Source organism: Dermacentor silvarum, chromosome 5 (genome assembly GCF_013339745.2).
Source record: "Dermacentor silvarum isolate Dsil-2018 chromosome 5, BIME_Dsil_1.4, whole genome shotgun sequence".
In the NCBI taxonomy this organism is placed as follows: domain Eukaryota; kingdom Metazoa; phylum Arthropoda; class Arachnida; order Ixodida; family Ixodidae; genus Dermacentor; species Dermacentor silvarum.
The window spans coordinates 39990223-40001018 of record NC_051158.1 but is presented as its reverse complement, the minus strand read 5'-3'; the positions used below and the strand labels follow the sequence as shown (position 1 = coordinate 40001018).

Below are 10796 nucleotides of genomic sequence, written 5' to 3'. Positions count from 1 at the left end.
ACGAAGACATTGTCCATGGTCCAAAATGCTCTACAACTGCATCTGCAGCGGATGCCCACCATCTACTTTGGACGTTCCCTGGGACAAAGACAATTCGTGAAGATGTTCTTAAAGGTGTGAAATTGAACAGTACCCAAGTAGAATACTATGAAAGATGGATTATGGACAACGTATTTTATAGGTCACTGTTGCAGTATCTTCATGAAACGGGCCTGCATGCTTACATTTAACTCAATTATGCCATCATGTCGCGTGGCAACCCAAGTGAAAAAAAAAAGAAAAATAGATTTACGGAAGCAATAATGACTTATACTCAAGCGAAAGAATGATTTATTTTCTTTCTCTAGGGCGTGAACAATGCGTCCCAGCAGACCCTGTCTGCATTTGGTCCGGGCGGCGGGCAAGGGCAGCATAGTGGCTATTGTGAGCAATAAATAAGCCTGCTGCTGAGAAGAGGGCCAGCGATGGCTACCGTTGTCCCAGACCGCCCGGAATGGAGACGATCCCCTTGAGCACGAGGACGTCACAGCTTATTTCTTCACGTGGCTCAGGATCTTGATGTGGGGAGCAGCGGCGCCATAGCCGAGACCAGCGCCTCCGCTGACAATGGTTTTGTAGTGAACGTTCTGCGCGAAAGCGGGAGCAGCGGCAAGGGTGTGGCCGAAGCCGAGACCAGCGCCGTAAGTGGCGACAGGAGCAGCAACGGCGGCGGTGCGGTATGCTACGGCAGCCGGAGCGGCATGGACGGCAACGGCGGCTGGAGCGGCATGGTGAACGGCGACCGCTGGAGCAGCGTGGTGGACTGCTACTGCAGCTGGGGCTGCGGCGACGGCCGGAGCAGAGAAGGAGACCTGGCGGGAGAAGGCCGGGGCGGCGAAGGCGTGGCCGTAGCCAAGACCGGCGCCGTAGGAGTGGCCGAAGCCAAGACCGGCACCGAAGGTGGCGACTGGAGCGGCGACGGCAGCTGCGCGGTAGGCGACGGCCGGAGCGTGGTGCACGGCGACTGCTGGAGCAGCGTGGTGGACTGCTACTGCAGCCGGGGCGGCAGCGACGGCCGGAGCAGAGAAGGAGACCTGGCGGGAGAAGGCCGGGGCAGCGAAGGCGTGGCCGTAACCAAGACCGGCGCCATAGGAGTGGCCGAAGCCAAGACCGGCACCGAAGGTGGCGACTGGAGCGGCAACGGCAGCTGCGCGGTAGGCGACGGCCGGAGCGTGGTGCACGGCGACTGCTGGAGCAGCGTGGTGGACTGCTACTGCAGCCGGGGCGGCGGCGACGGCCGGAGCAGAGAAGGAGACCTGGCGGGAGAAGGCCGGGGCGGCGAAGGCGTGGCCGTAGCCAAGGCCGGCACCGTAGGAGTGACCGAAGCCAAGACCGGCACCGAAGGTGGCGACTGGAGCGGCGACGGCAGCGGCGCGGTAGGCGACGGCCGGAGCGTGGTGGACGGCGACCGCTGGAGCAGCGTGGTGGACTGCTACTGCAGCCGGGGCGGCGGCGACGGCCGGAGCAGAAAAGGAGACCTGGCGGGAGAAGGCCGGGGCAGCGAAGGCGTGGCCGTAGCCAAGACCGGCGCCATAGGAGTGTCCGAAGCCAAGACCGGCACCGAAGGTGGCGACCGGAGCGGCGACGGCAGCTGTGCGGTAGGCGACGGCCGGAGCGTGGTGGACGGCGACGGCAGCTGGAGCGGCAGCGACAGCTGGAGCGGCAAAGCTCACGGCAGGGCGGGCGACTGCGACGGCTGGAGCAGCGTGGTGAACAGCAACGGCTGCTGGAGCGGCAGCGAATGCTGGAGCCGCGGCAAAGGCAGGAGCGGAGTAAGAGACACGGCGGACAGCAGAGAATGCTGGAGCTGCGAGAGTGTGGCCAAATCCGAGACCGGCACCATAGGTGGCAACTGGAGCGGCTACGGCAGCAGAGCGGTAGGCTACGGCGGGAGCGTGGTGGACAGCGACGGCAGCTGGAGCGGCGGCCACGGCTGGAGCAGCGAAGCTGACGGCAGGACGGCTGACGGCAACAGCTGGGGCCGCAGCGTAGGTGTGACCGAAGCCAAGACCGGCACCATAGCCTGCACCGTAGCCGAAACCATAGCCGGCACCGTAGCTGGCCACTGGAGCGGCAAAGCTCACAGCAGGACGGCTAACAGCGACTGCTGGGGCGGCGTGCTGGACATAGCTGACGGCCGGGCGGGCGACAGCAACTGCTGGGGCGGCGTGCTGGACGTAGCTGACGGCCGGTGCGGCGGCGTAGGCCGGGGCCGAGGCGACGAAGCGCTGGGCGAAGCCGAAGCCGAGACCCGCGGGCCTAGCGAAGGTGGCGGCTGGGGCGGCGTACGCCGGAGCGTGGTGCACCACAGCGGCGGCCGGGGCGGCGGCGAAGCTGTAGGCAGGGCGGCTCACGGCGACGGCTGGGGCCGCGTGTTGGACGAAGGTGGCAGCGGGAGCGGCGTGGTGGACGGCTACGCCGCCGACGCCACCATGAAGGGCGCCACCGACGCCGCCGTGAAGGACGGCACCACCGCCACCGTGCAGGAAGCCGCCATAGGCGATGGAGAGGACTCCCAAGAATACTGATGTGGCCTGCGTGCGCGCAAGGAAAAAAACAATGGCCTCGATGAGAGGGTTGGCCGCGTTCTTTGAAGAACAGTACGAAAACAAAGTGCATCCACCGATGCGTCGCGCGATGGCCTCGCCCTGCTTGACTTGTTGTTCGGGCTCGCTATCTGAACTCTTTATCCACACGGCCAGGGGATTACCGGTTGCTTTGAGAACACTGCCGCGGGGGAGCGATATAATGTGGAGAATCGATTCGGACTCGGGAAGGGTGGCTGTATATCGCTTGGCAGCGCGTTTTCATAGCGTCCACCGGAAAAGTGATGCCCTTGTAATTGGCGTTTTAAAGATTACGACCGTGGGAAGTGCATCTTAATCCTGTGCTGATTTATTGGAAGCGACACTTTTTATCGCGAGGAATGAAGCTCCTATGCAGCAGACCCCGTGGTGCGATATTGTTTGCTCGCAAAGCATATACAACGACACGGCTCTGCACCCTTCCTTTTACACCTGAACGTCGCGCCCTTTATGAAGACAAGATCAAAAATGCTGATCAACTATTGAGGTCTTCGGTTTAGGCTCAGCGGGCACTGCGTAGAGCAAATTTGAGAAAGAATAAGACGGGCGTAAATACTGCTACACTGGAGAGTTCGCAACGCTCGATCATCGACCGTTTTCATGCCTTAGTTCTAACTCAGGCGTCTACTTACGTAAGATGCTTTGTTTGGCTAGTTGGTGTGTTGACTCACCTTCTGGAGGCTATGTATCTATCTATGTTTGTATCTAATGGCTTTCTCGCCTACGTGAATACCCACACTGAGTGGCGCGATGAGCATGTATATATTTATATGTATGTTATTATATATATATATATATATATATATATATATATGTTATTATATACATATACGTGAACTTGCTTTTTCAATGCTGATTCATTTGAGAGTGCAGCGCTCTGCCTTTTAGCCCTCCTTTTTCCTGACGTTTTGCACTACGTTTCATTGTATCCACGTACGCCTCTATGATGAATGACACCCTGTCACTACCTTATGCAAACATATCGTTGTTTATCGCCGGCTCACGCTAAGCCTTAAAAGGTTACATGATAAATAGACAACCAATGCGGCGTTTTGAGTAAGTCATCATTAATCGCAGTGCAGTGCTACACTTACAAATTGGTCATTACTGTATCTCAACGCTCAAGCCAGTCAAACAGAGCTTACAAAGTATGCGGTCTTCTCAAGTGTCGGTCTTTCAGTTATGGAAAGCTTCGTGGCAATAGTGCAATAACACTTAGCCGTACCGTAATTTGCCTTTACATTAACCGACCTTCCATCTTTGCTCTTCTACTCTTCCCCGTTGGAATTAAGTCATCATTGCCTCCTGACCCTTCAAATGCTTAATTGGTGCGTCCCGTCACTGCTGTTGATATCATGGAAACAGTACTTCATTTTGTAGGAGGGCTTTTGCTGAACGCTAATGCCGAGCCAAATTTTTGTTTTCTTGTATGGCCGATATACGTCGACACATAGGAGCTGAATAACGTGAATTAGCGAGTGTTTCTAGTTAATGAACTGAAATAGCATGAGCTCTCCTTTAATAATAACGAGCTATTATGCTTGCGTTGATGAAAAGCGGAAATGGAAACTCGTTTCCCCAACCTCTCCAGCAGTAAAGTTACATAATATATGACCAGACTGTGTCAAGTGCGCTGTCTAATCGGATCTCGCTGTCTTCCTCTGTTAAAATTTTCGTAGACGCGGAAATTCTTATCAGGCATCAAGCGTTTAATTCCAAGTACTATTTTATCACGTTTGCCTGTTCAGTTTAAACTTTCAGATGTCTGGAATTTAAAGGTGCTGCCGTAGTTTCACATTGACTCTTAACCAGTCGTTTTCGGGACGTACTAACTCCTACATCACAAGGCGACGCTCAAGCAAGAGAATAAAGCTTTACGTGGTATGTAGTCTAACCGCAACGCCACATCTACACATCACACACTTTCGCTTAGAAAATAGTACCACACACAGAGTGTTTACGATGAGGCTGCAAACTTCGAAAACGAGAACAAAAAATAAGCGCGTGCATTCGTTCAGGCACCCCAAACGCACGGTTCACCTGTGCAATCCTAACTGCGCCGCAGCTGTTAAAATTTTGTATGACATTGAGATTACCAATTCAGAAGAGATATAATGATATTAATCTTCGTGTTTTAGCTAATTCCTCCACTCAGCACGTCACTTCGGCTCAAGAAAGTAGATAGTAGCGCCAACATTCGACTGAAGTGGTCACTGCGTTTCATGATCGTTCACGGGAATTCTCGATAAGTGTAGCGTCTTCTTCAGTCGAAGGGCGGCACTCTGCTCAACTTGGTGGAGTGAAGAAAGAGCGTCGAGTCGAGGATCGTTTGTGAATATGAGGTAAGTGAACTTTTAGAGGCTCTACTAGAGAGTTATAGTTGTGGCCCTCTTCAAATGCCGTCATTCTGCGGTTGTATTGTAAAGCCGGAAGCAATCCAGCTTAGATATTTCTCGTCATGCAACAATTTGAACAGGAGAATGCGATTGCAAGGTGCAGAGATTATTGGGATTAAAAATGCTAATTTAATACCACGGTTCTACGAATGCTATCATTATGTAAAATGTCCTCGACATTTCTTCTCAGTATCGCGTTGTCTTCAAAAAAAATGTCAACGCTCTTTTCTCATCTCTACAGACATGTAATTTCTCTTGGAATACGTTGTTTTAATTTATACGTTACATTTACGTATCTGTTACATTACATGGCCGAATGTCAATGCCTATGAACCCAGCACGAGTTGACGTACGAAAGGCTTATTTCACAAGTGTAGCCAACAGTAACGTATCAAACTTCTCTTTCAACGCTGCAATGAACCTTTATACACACCGTTTACCTTCAATAGTTTGCACCTACTGATATGGCACGCGCCTTATGCATGCTTGAGCTTTGCAGTTGGAAGTATGTTAATCCAATCATACACAGCAGCTGACGACAACGTGGGTATTCTTTGAATTTCTAGACGCGCCTCAGATCTTTTAGACGAAGTTCGGAAAGGTAACATTCCTTTCTGCTTGCTTTTCAGCTTCCATGGCCTGAACATTCATCGGGAAAACACAACGAGGTGACACGCTCCTTCCCAGAGTTCTGTTTTGCAGCGTTACAGATATATTAACTGAATTATTGGCCATTCTCACTTTTAGCAGTGGTTCCTCCTACATAATTGAGATTTGCAGCTTCTCAGCTCTTAGGGCCTAGTTCTTTCTTGCAAGAAGAGGAGCTCTAAGCCTAATTAGCACTGCAAAGAAGCCCACGAAGCACTGGGGGACCCTCTTTCAGCCACCTGTACTACACAGATTCACTGCACTTGATTAACTCCATTTGGGAATGGGAGGGGGGGGGGTAATCGCGGCCCAAGCGGTACAGGAAACGGGGCCAATGTTGGTCTAGCGTTGTCTAGAGTTGGGCTCTCCCTGCCCATCATTGTGCCAACGTTGGCCCGGTTTTGTGAGCTGCTAGGGATGTAGACAGGTCGTTGTTTGTCATATAGTCCAATCGGATGGGCCGCATGGCTTCGTGGGCTCCCGGTCGCTGCGTCGTCGTATCCTCCGATGTGCTCGCGCCCACGCCCCCCATAGTCCAGGATGAACTGCCGGCCCACCACCGCCCTACAGCCTACGGCAGTAACGGTGGCTCATCGAAGCGTGCTCGCGTCGATCAATGCAACATACTTACGAGGACTTTCATGTTGACGGGTTGCTTGCTGCGCTAACCACGCTGTGCTTTTCTTTTCTCTCCTGTGTTGTGTTGTCTTGAGAAGTTCCTGTTTAGGAGAGCCGTGGCGCGAGATGAGAGCCATCGGGCCGCTTCCCAGCCTTTTATACCCATCGTGTTCGCCATCGAGCAAAGATCGGTAGCGTCGCGACCACCGTACGGCGACGACGGCGAGGACGACACACTTTCACTTTCCACCTCCTGGAAAAAAAGAAAGCGCGACAGACGAAGGCGCGCCGAGACAAAGCGCAGTGGAAAGGAAGATCTTCGGCTTGCCCGCATTGTATAATCCCCGACAAGGGGTGAAGATAAGCGCCCCGTGGAAATGCCCCAGAGTTCTTCGCCGACTATACTCCTCCGTCCCTTGATCCTCTCTCTCTCTCTCTCACTCTGTCATCTGCTGAGCATCCCAACCCCACCACCCCCTCGCTTAACGCCCGCTGCATACAACGTCGCTGCGACACTGTCCCATTCCGAAACATCATACACCCACCGAAGCCCTCCCCCCCCCCCCTCCTCCCCGGTTCACTGCTTTTGTCTTCTCGTTGTATATAAAGGCGCGTATCTCTCACGTAGAAATGCGCCTTTTGCCCGCCAAACCTCCTTCCCAAGCACCCGGCTCGCCCTCGCCACCTGTTCCTTCGTAACGGCCCGTAGTTCATTCGTCGAATGCAGCTGCGAGCTTCTAGCTTGCTCGTCGCGATACCTTCTTCTTCTTCCCTGCAGAAAAATAAATAAAATGAGCCGCGCGCTCGACGGCTGCTACGGGGTCCTTGTGCAAGCCAAAGGCACGACGTCGGGATGGGCTTCATCTTGTCTTCGGGAGGAGAGACAGCGTCTGGCGATAAGAAGGAAGCGTAGCGTTACCGCTGCACGCGCAAGCGCGACCCGTCGTACCGTTAGATACCCACAGGCAAACAACGCTCCACCATCACGCTAGCCCCTGCCGTAGTCTAGAGAAACGCTACTCCAGCAACCAACCCCCCTCCCCCCGCTGCTCTTCCACCCAACCCCAGCAGCCCCCTTCGTGTCCCTCCACACGTCCTAGCAAGGGGGGGGGGGAGGGGAGGGAAGCACGGCAGAAATTAAACTTCGGAGGTCGTCCTTATCGCGCGCTTTTACGCGGCAGAAAGGGCGCGAGGTTGCGCTTATGTGAGCGACCCGCTGGTTGATCGCCAGCGCGCTCGTCGATATTGTAACACTCCGTTTGATTGTGGATGGCGGTATCGAGATAGTTGGCTCCCCGCCGCGGCAGATACAAGCTGAAACAAGCACTAAGATGCGAAATAACGTCGCCGCGAATTGCAGGCCTTGGGCACCGCTTTAGTAAAGCCGGAGACGCCGTGCCGGTCGAACGTCGCTTCTTTACGCATGTCGCGCGTCTCTGTTTCTTTTCACCCTTTGATCACATGCACCATTGCGAACCAGATAGCACCTGGACGATGTGTTTTCGATAACTCGGTGTTTTCTGGCTGTTTTATAGCCAGTAGGCGACGATGATGGCTTTGCTGTTTGTTCGTGTGGGCCTGAATTGGTCGCAGAGGCCCGAGAGGCACCAGAAGCGACCGTGAAATAACATTACCGAGATGACGATTTTGATCTACTTGCCGGCCAGGGGGCACATGATCTATCTATATCGGGTGATGATAGTGTAATTTGGGTGTGCGACACTGCTATAAAGAAGAAATCGATTATAGATACGCAAACTGTCTCACTTTTGTCTTTCTTTTTGTTTTGATGTGCTTTCTACTGAAGCCTGCTCTGGATTTCTTGCGCGGATGCTGGCGTGAAAGCGATTTCGAATAAGTGCACAAAATCAGTGCCTTTTTCACACCAAATCACTTTAGTTTAACAGGCTTCAGCACACGCGCAAGTTCATTTCACGACACTCAATGAACTCCCTTAAACAGGTGCGTAACACTTATCGTAGCCTTTTTTTCGTTTTTTTTATGTAGATTTGTTGAAGGCCCAAATACAAAGAGAAAAAGCAAAAAAAAAAGGAGAGCTTGAACGGATACCACGCGCTATAGAAATCGGTTTATTCGACGGTTTCATTGGTGTTTGCCAGGAACGTTGTTAGTGTTTAGGAACTAGATGTGTTTCCGTGTTGCACACATTTTCACCAGGAAACTCCCGGGCCAATGTAAACTTGCGGAGCGCGAAACATGCGGATCCTACGGGTAACGACGGAGAAATGAAGATGACGGAAATGCAATAAAATGATGACAACGTGACCGCGATGACATAACGACGCTGGAATGATGACAACGGTATGAAGACGAGGGTGTCATGTCAACAGGTTGACGACCGAAGGAAGACCATGGATGGACGGCGATGTAACGACCACACAAGAATGACGTCGACGCAACGAAGACGATGGCGACGGAATGGACGCGATGTAATGACAATCATAGCATGGCAACAGAATGACGACCACGAAATTAAGATGATGGAACGAGCGCGATGACATGACGACGACTGCGTGGTGATGACGTAATAACGACGACGGCTTGATGACGACCACGCCGCGACGACGAGTGAATCACGTGACTGCATGATTGCATCGGCGTGACGGCAATGGAGGCATGGCGACGGGATGGCGGCAATGGAACGGCGGCTGAACGATGACCACCGAATTACGATCACGACGAGAAGATGACGCAGTCACGACGGAGCAATATCTATGGCATCGCAACGAAGAAACGGTGATGGAATGAAGGCTACGAAAGGATGATGGCTGTATGATGACGGAACGACGAAGGCATGGTTACTACTGCATGACGACGAGTGCCTATTTGCGACGTTGTGAGGACGACGGTAAGATGAAGATATAATGACGATGATGAAATGATGATCATGGGACTATCAGGAAAATGATGACGGAACCATGAAGATGGCAAGACAACGAAAGAATGATGACGGCATCGCAATGACGATAGCACGCCGCCGCCGGGCTGGCTCGGTTGGTACTATATCCGGCGCTAGTTTGCACTATGTCCAGGACCGGCTCATTGTACAAGACAGTAGCAGCCAGCAGCCGCAAGGTAAGAGGAAGACGCGAGGAAAATCTTCCTTTAAAACACACCTGCCACGTTTTGACAGCTGTGGAATTAACGGAAATAATCGCTAGAACACGTACTCCGTGGGATTTTGTCTGCGTGATAAGAAGGGATAACGCTACAAATGGGAAGTAAATCGTGAGACGTCCACAAATTGAGAAATATTGCGCAAAAATTTCCAGCCTAGAGAAACACTTGCCTCGCGAAATTAGCTTTATTGTGTATTTTGAGCAGCAGCGTAATCCATTCTTCTTACAAGGCAACTAAAAACGCGGATGCACAAGAAGATGATTCCTCTTGTCGTCCCAAGTCATACTTACGCTTTTTCTACGACATTAATTTACTCATTAACCAGGCAGTCAAATTTAAGCAGCGTGCGAGATAAACTTCGCCGTTTCAATGTGAACGCTTCCTGATATAACAAGGATCGTCATCATGACTGTCATCATGACGTCAGGATATCGGTGCTAAATGTATTCTCGCACGTGACGTTGAAAGAGGCGTACAGCACAGGATGTCTGTCCATCCGAGCTGAAATGGTCGCGTTTGAGAGAGCTCCCTATGCCATAGTAGGTATTTCGTCGAACTTAAAGCGGTACTCACTAGTAGTTATAAGGCCTGCAAGTGGGCATATTGGTCCAGAAATTTGACACTTGTTCGGCTATGGACCCTGTTGTATTGTAAGTTACGATTTTGGTTCTCCGTTGTTTTATATTCGCCATTTCGTCTACAACTATGTACACAATGGTGGCGCTAGGGTTCTCCTGTATACATTGCACATATTTTGCTCATGCCAAGCGTACGCGCGAGAACGGCAGAGCCTCATTTCAACTATTGAGCGAGTGACTAAAAGACCAATGTCTGACGAGATTGTCTTAGGTCCTTGGCCTGACGCCAACAGCGCAGCTGTGGTCATCGAAGTGACTATAGCCTTCCTTCAAGCCACTGGACTCCATGCACGGCTATAGTATGACCTCAACGGGATGGACATGTACATACGCACCTCCTAATTTTATCATCATCATTCATCGCTCTTTTTATCCCCTCCCCCCTTCCCCAGTGTAGAGTAGCAGGCCAGAGCAAACCAACGCTCAAGCCGACCTCTCTGCCTTTCTTCAATAAACCTCTCTCTCTCTCCTGTATATAAATCATCTATGTGACTAAATTCTCGCTGTTCGTTTGAGTACACTTCAGCATCCTCGAGTTCCTTCTTAGGCGCTAACCCGCAATATCACAGTATTGAGACAGTGAATTTCCTTGCGGAACGCGCCATCCATATCAAACACTCTGTATACTATCCTCAAGTGAACGAACTCATCGAGTGATTCATCCGCGCCTTCAAGGATTTCTTGCAAGTTATCAAAGTTGAGCAGAGCCCTTTGCGTCAAGCTGTAACGAA

At 51.9% G+C, this 10796-nt stretch overlaps 1 protein-coding gene across 4 annotated transcripts; it reads right to left on the bottom strand.

Moving 5' to 3' along the window:
• Positions 1-313: 313 nt before the first annotated feature.
• On the bottom strand, positions 314-6430 carry LOC119454086 (ice-structuring glycoprotein-like). Of its 4 annotated transcripts, none has more exons than XM_049667784.1 (4): positions 6300-6430; positions 1518-2573; positions 1074-1295; positions 314-851 (listed from the first exon to the last, which is right to left on the bottom strand). In XM_049667784.1, exons 1-4 carry the CDS (start codon positions 6309-6311, stop codon positions 531-533), a joined length of 1611 nt encoding a protein of 536 aa, XP_049523741.1. In that variant the 5' UTR covers positions 6312-6430; the 3' UTR covers positions 314-530. The 4 variants fall into 4 exon arrangements, with proteins under 4 accessions (XP_049523741.1, XP_049523740.1, XP_049523739.1 ...); XM_049667783.1 differs by having other exon boundaries at positions 314-1025; positions 1221-1295; XM_049667782.1 differs by having other exon boundaries at positions 314-1295.
• Positions 6431-10796: the final 4366 nt, after the last annotated feature.

Coding starts and splice junctions, on each gene's coding strand:
- LOC119454086 (XM_049667782.1), bottom strand. Junction 1,296..1,517: donor CCCCGGCCTTCTCCCGCCAG/GTCTCCTTTTCT, acceptor TTCTCCCGCCAG/GTCTCCTTCTCTGCTCCGGC.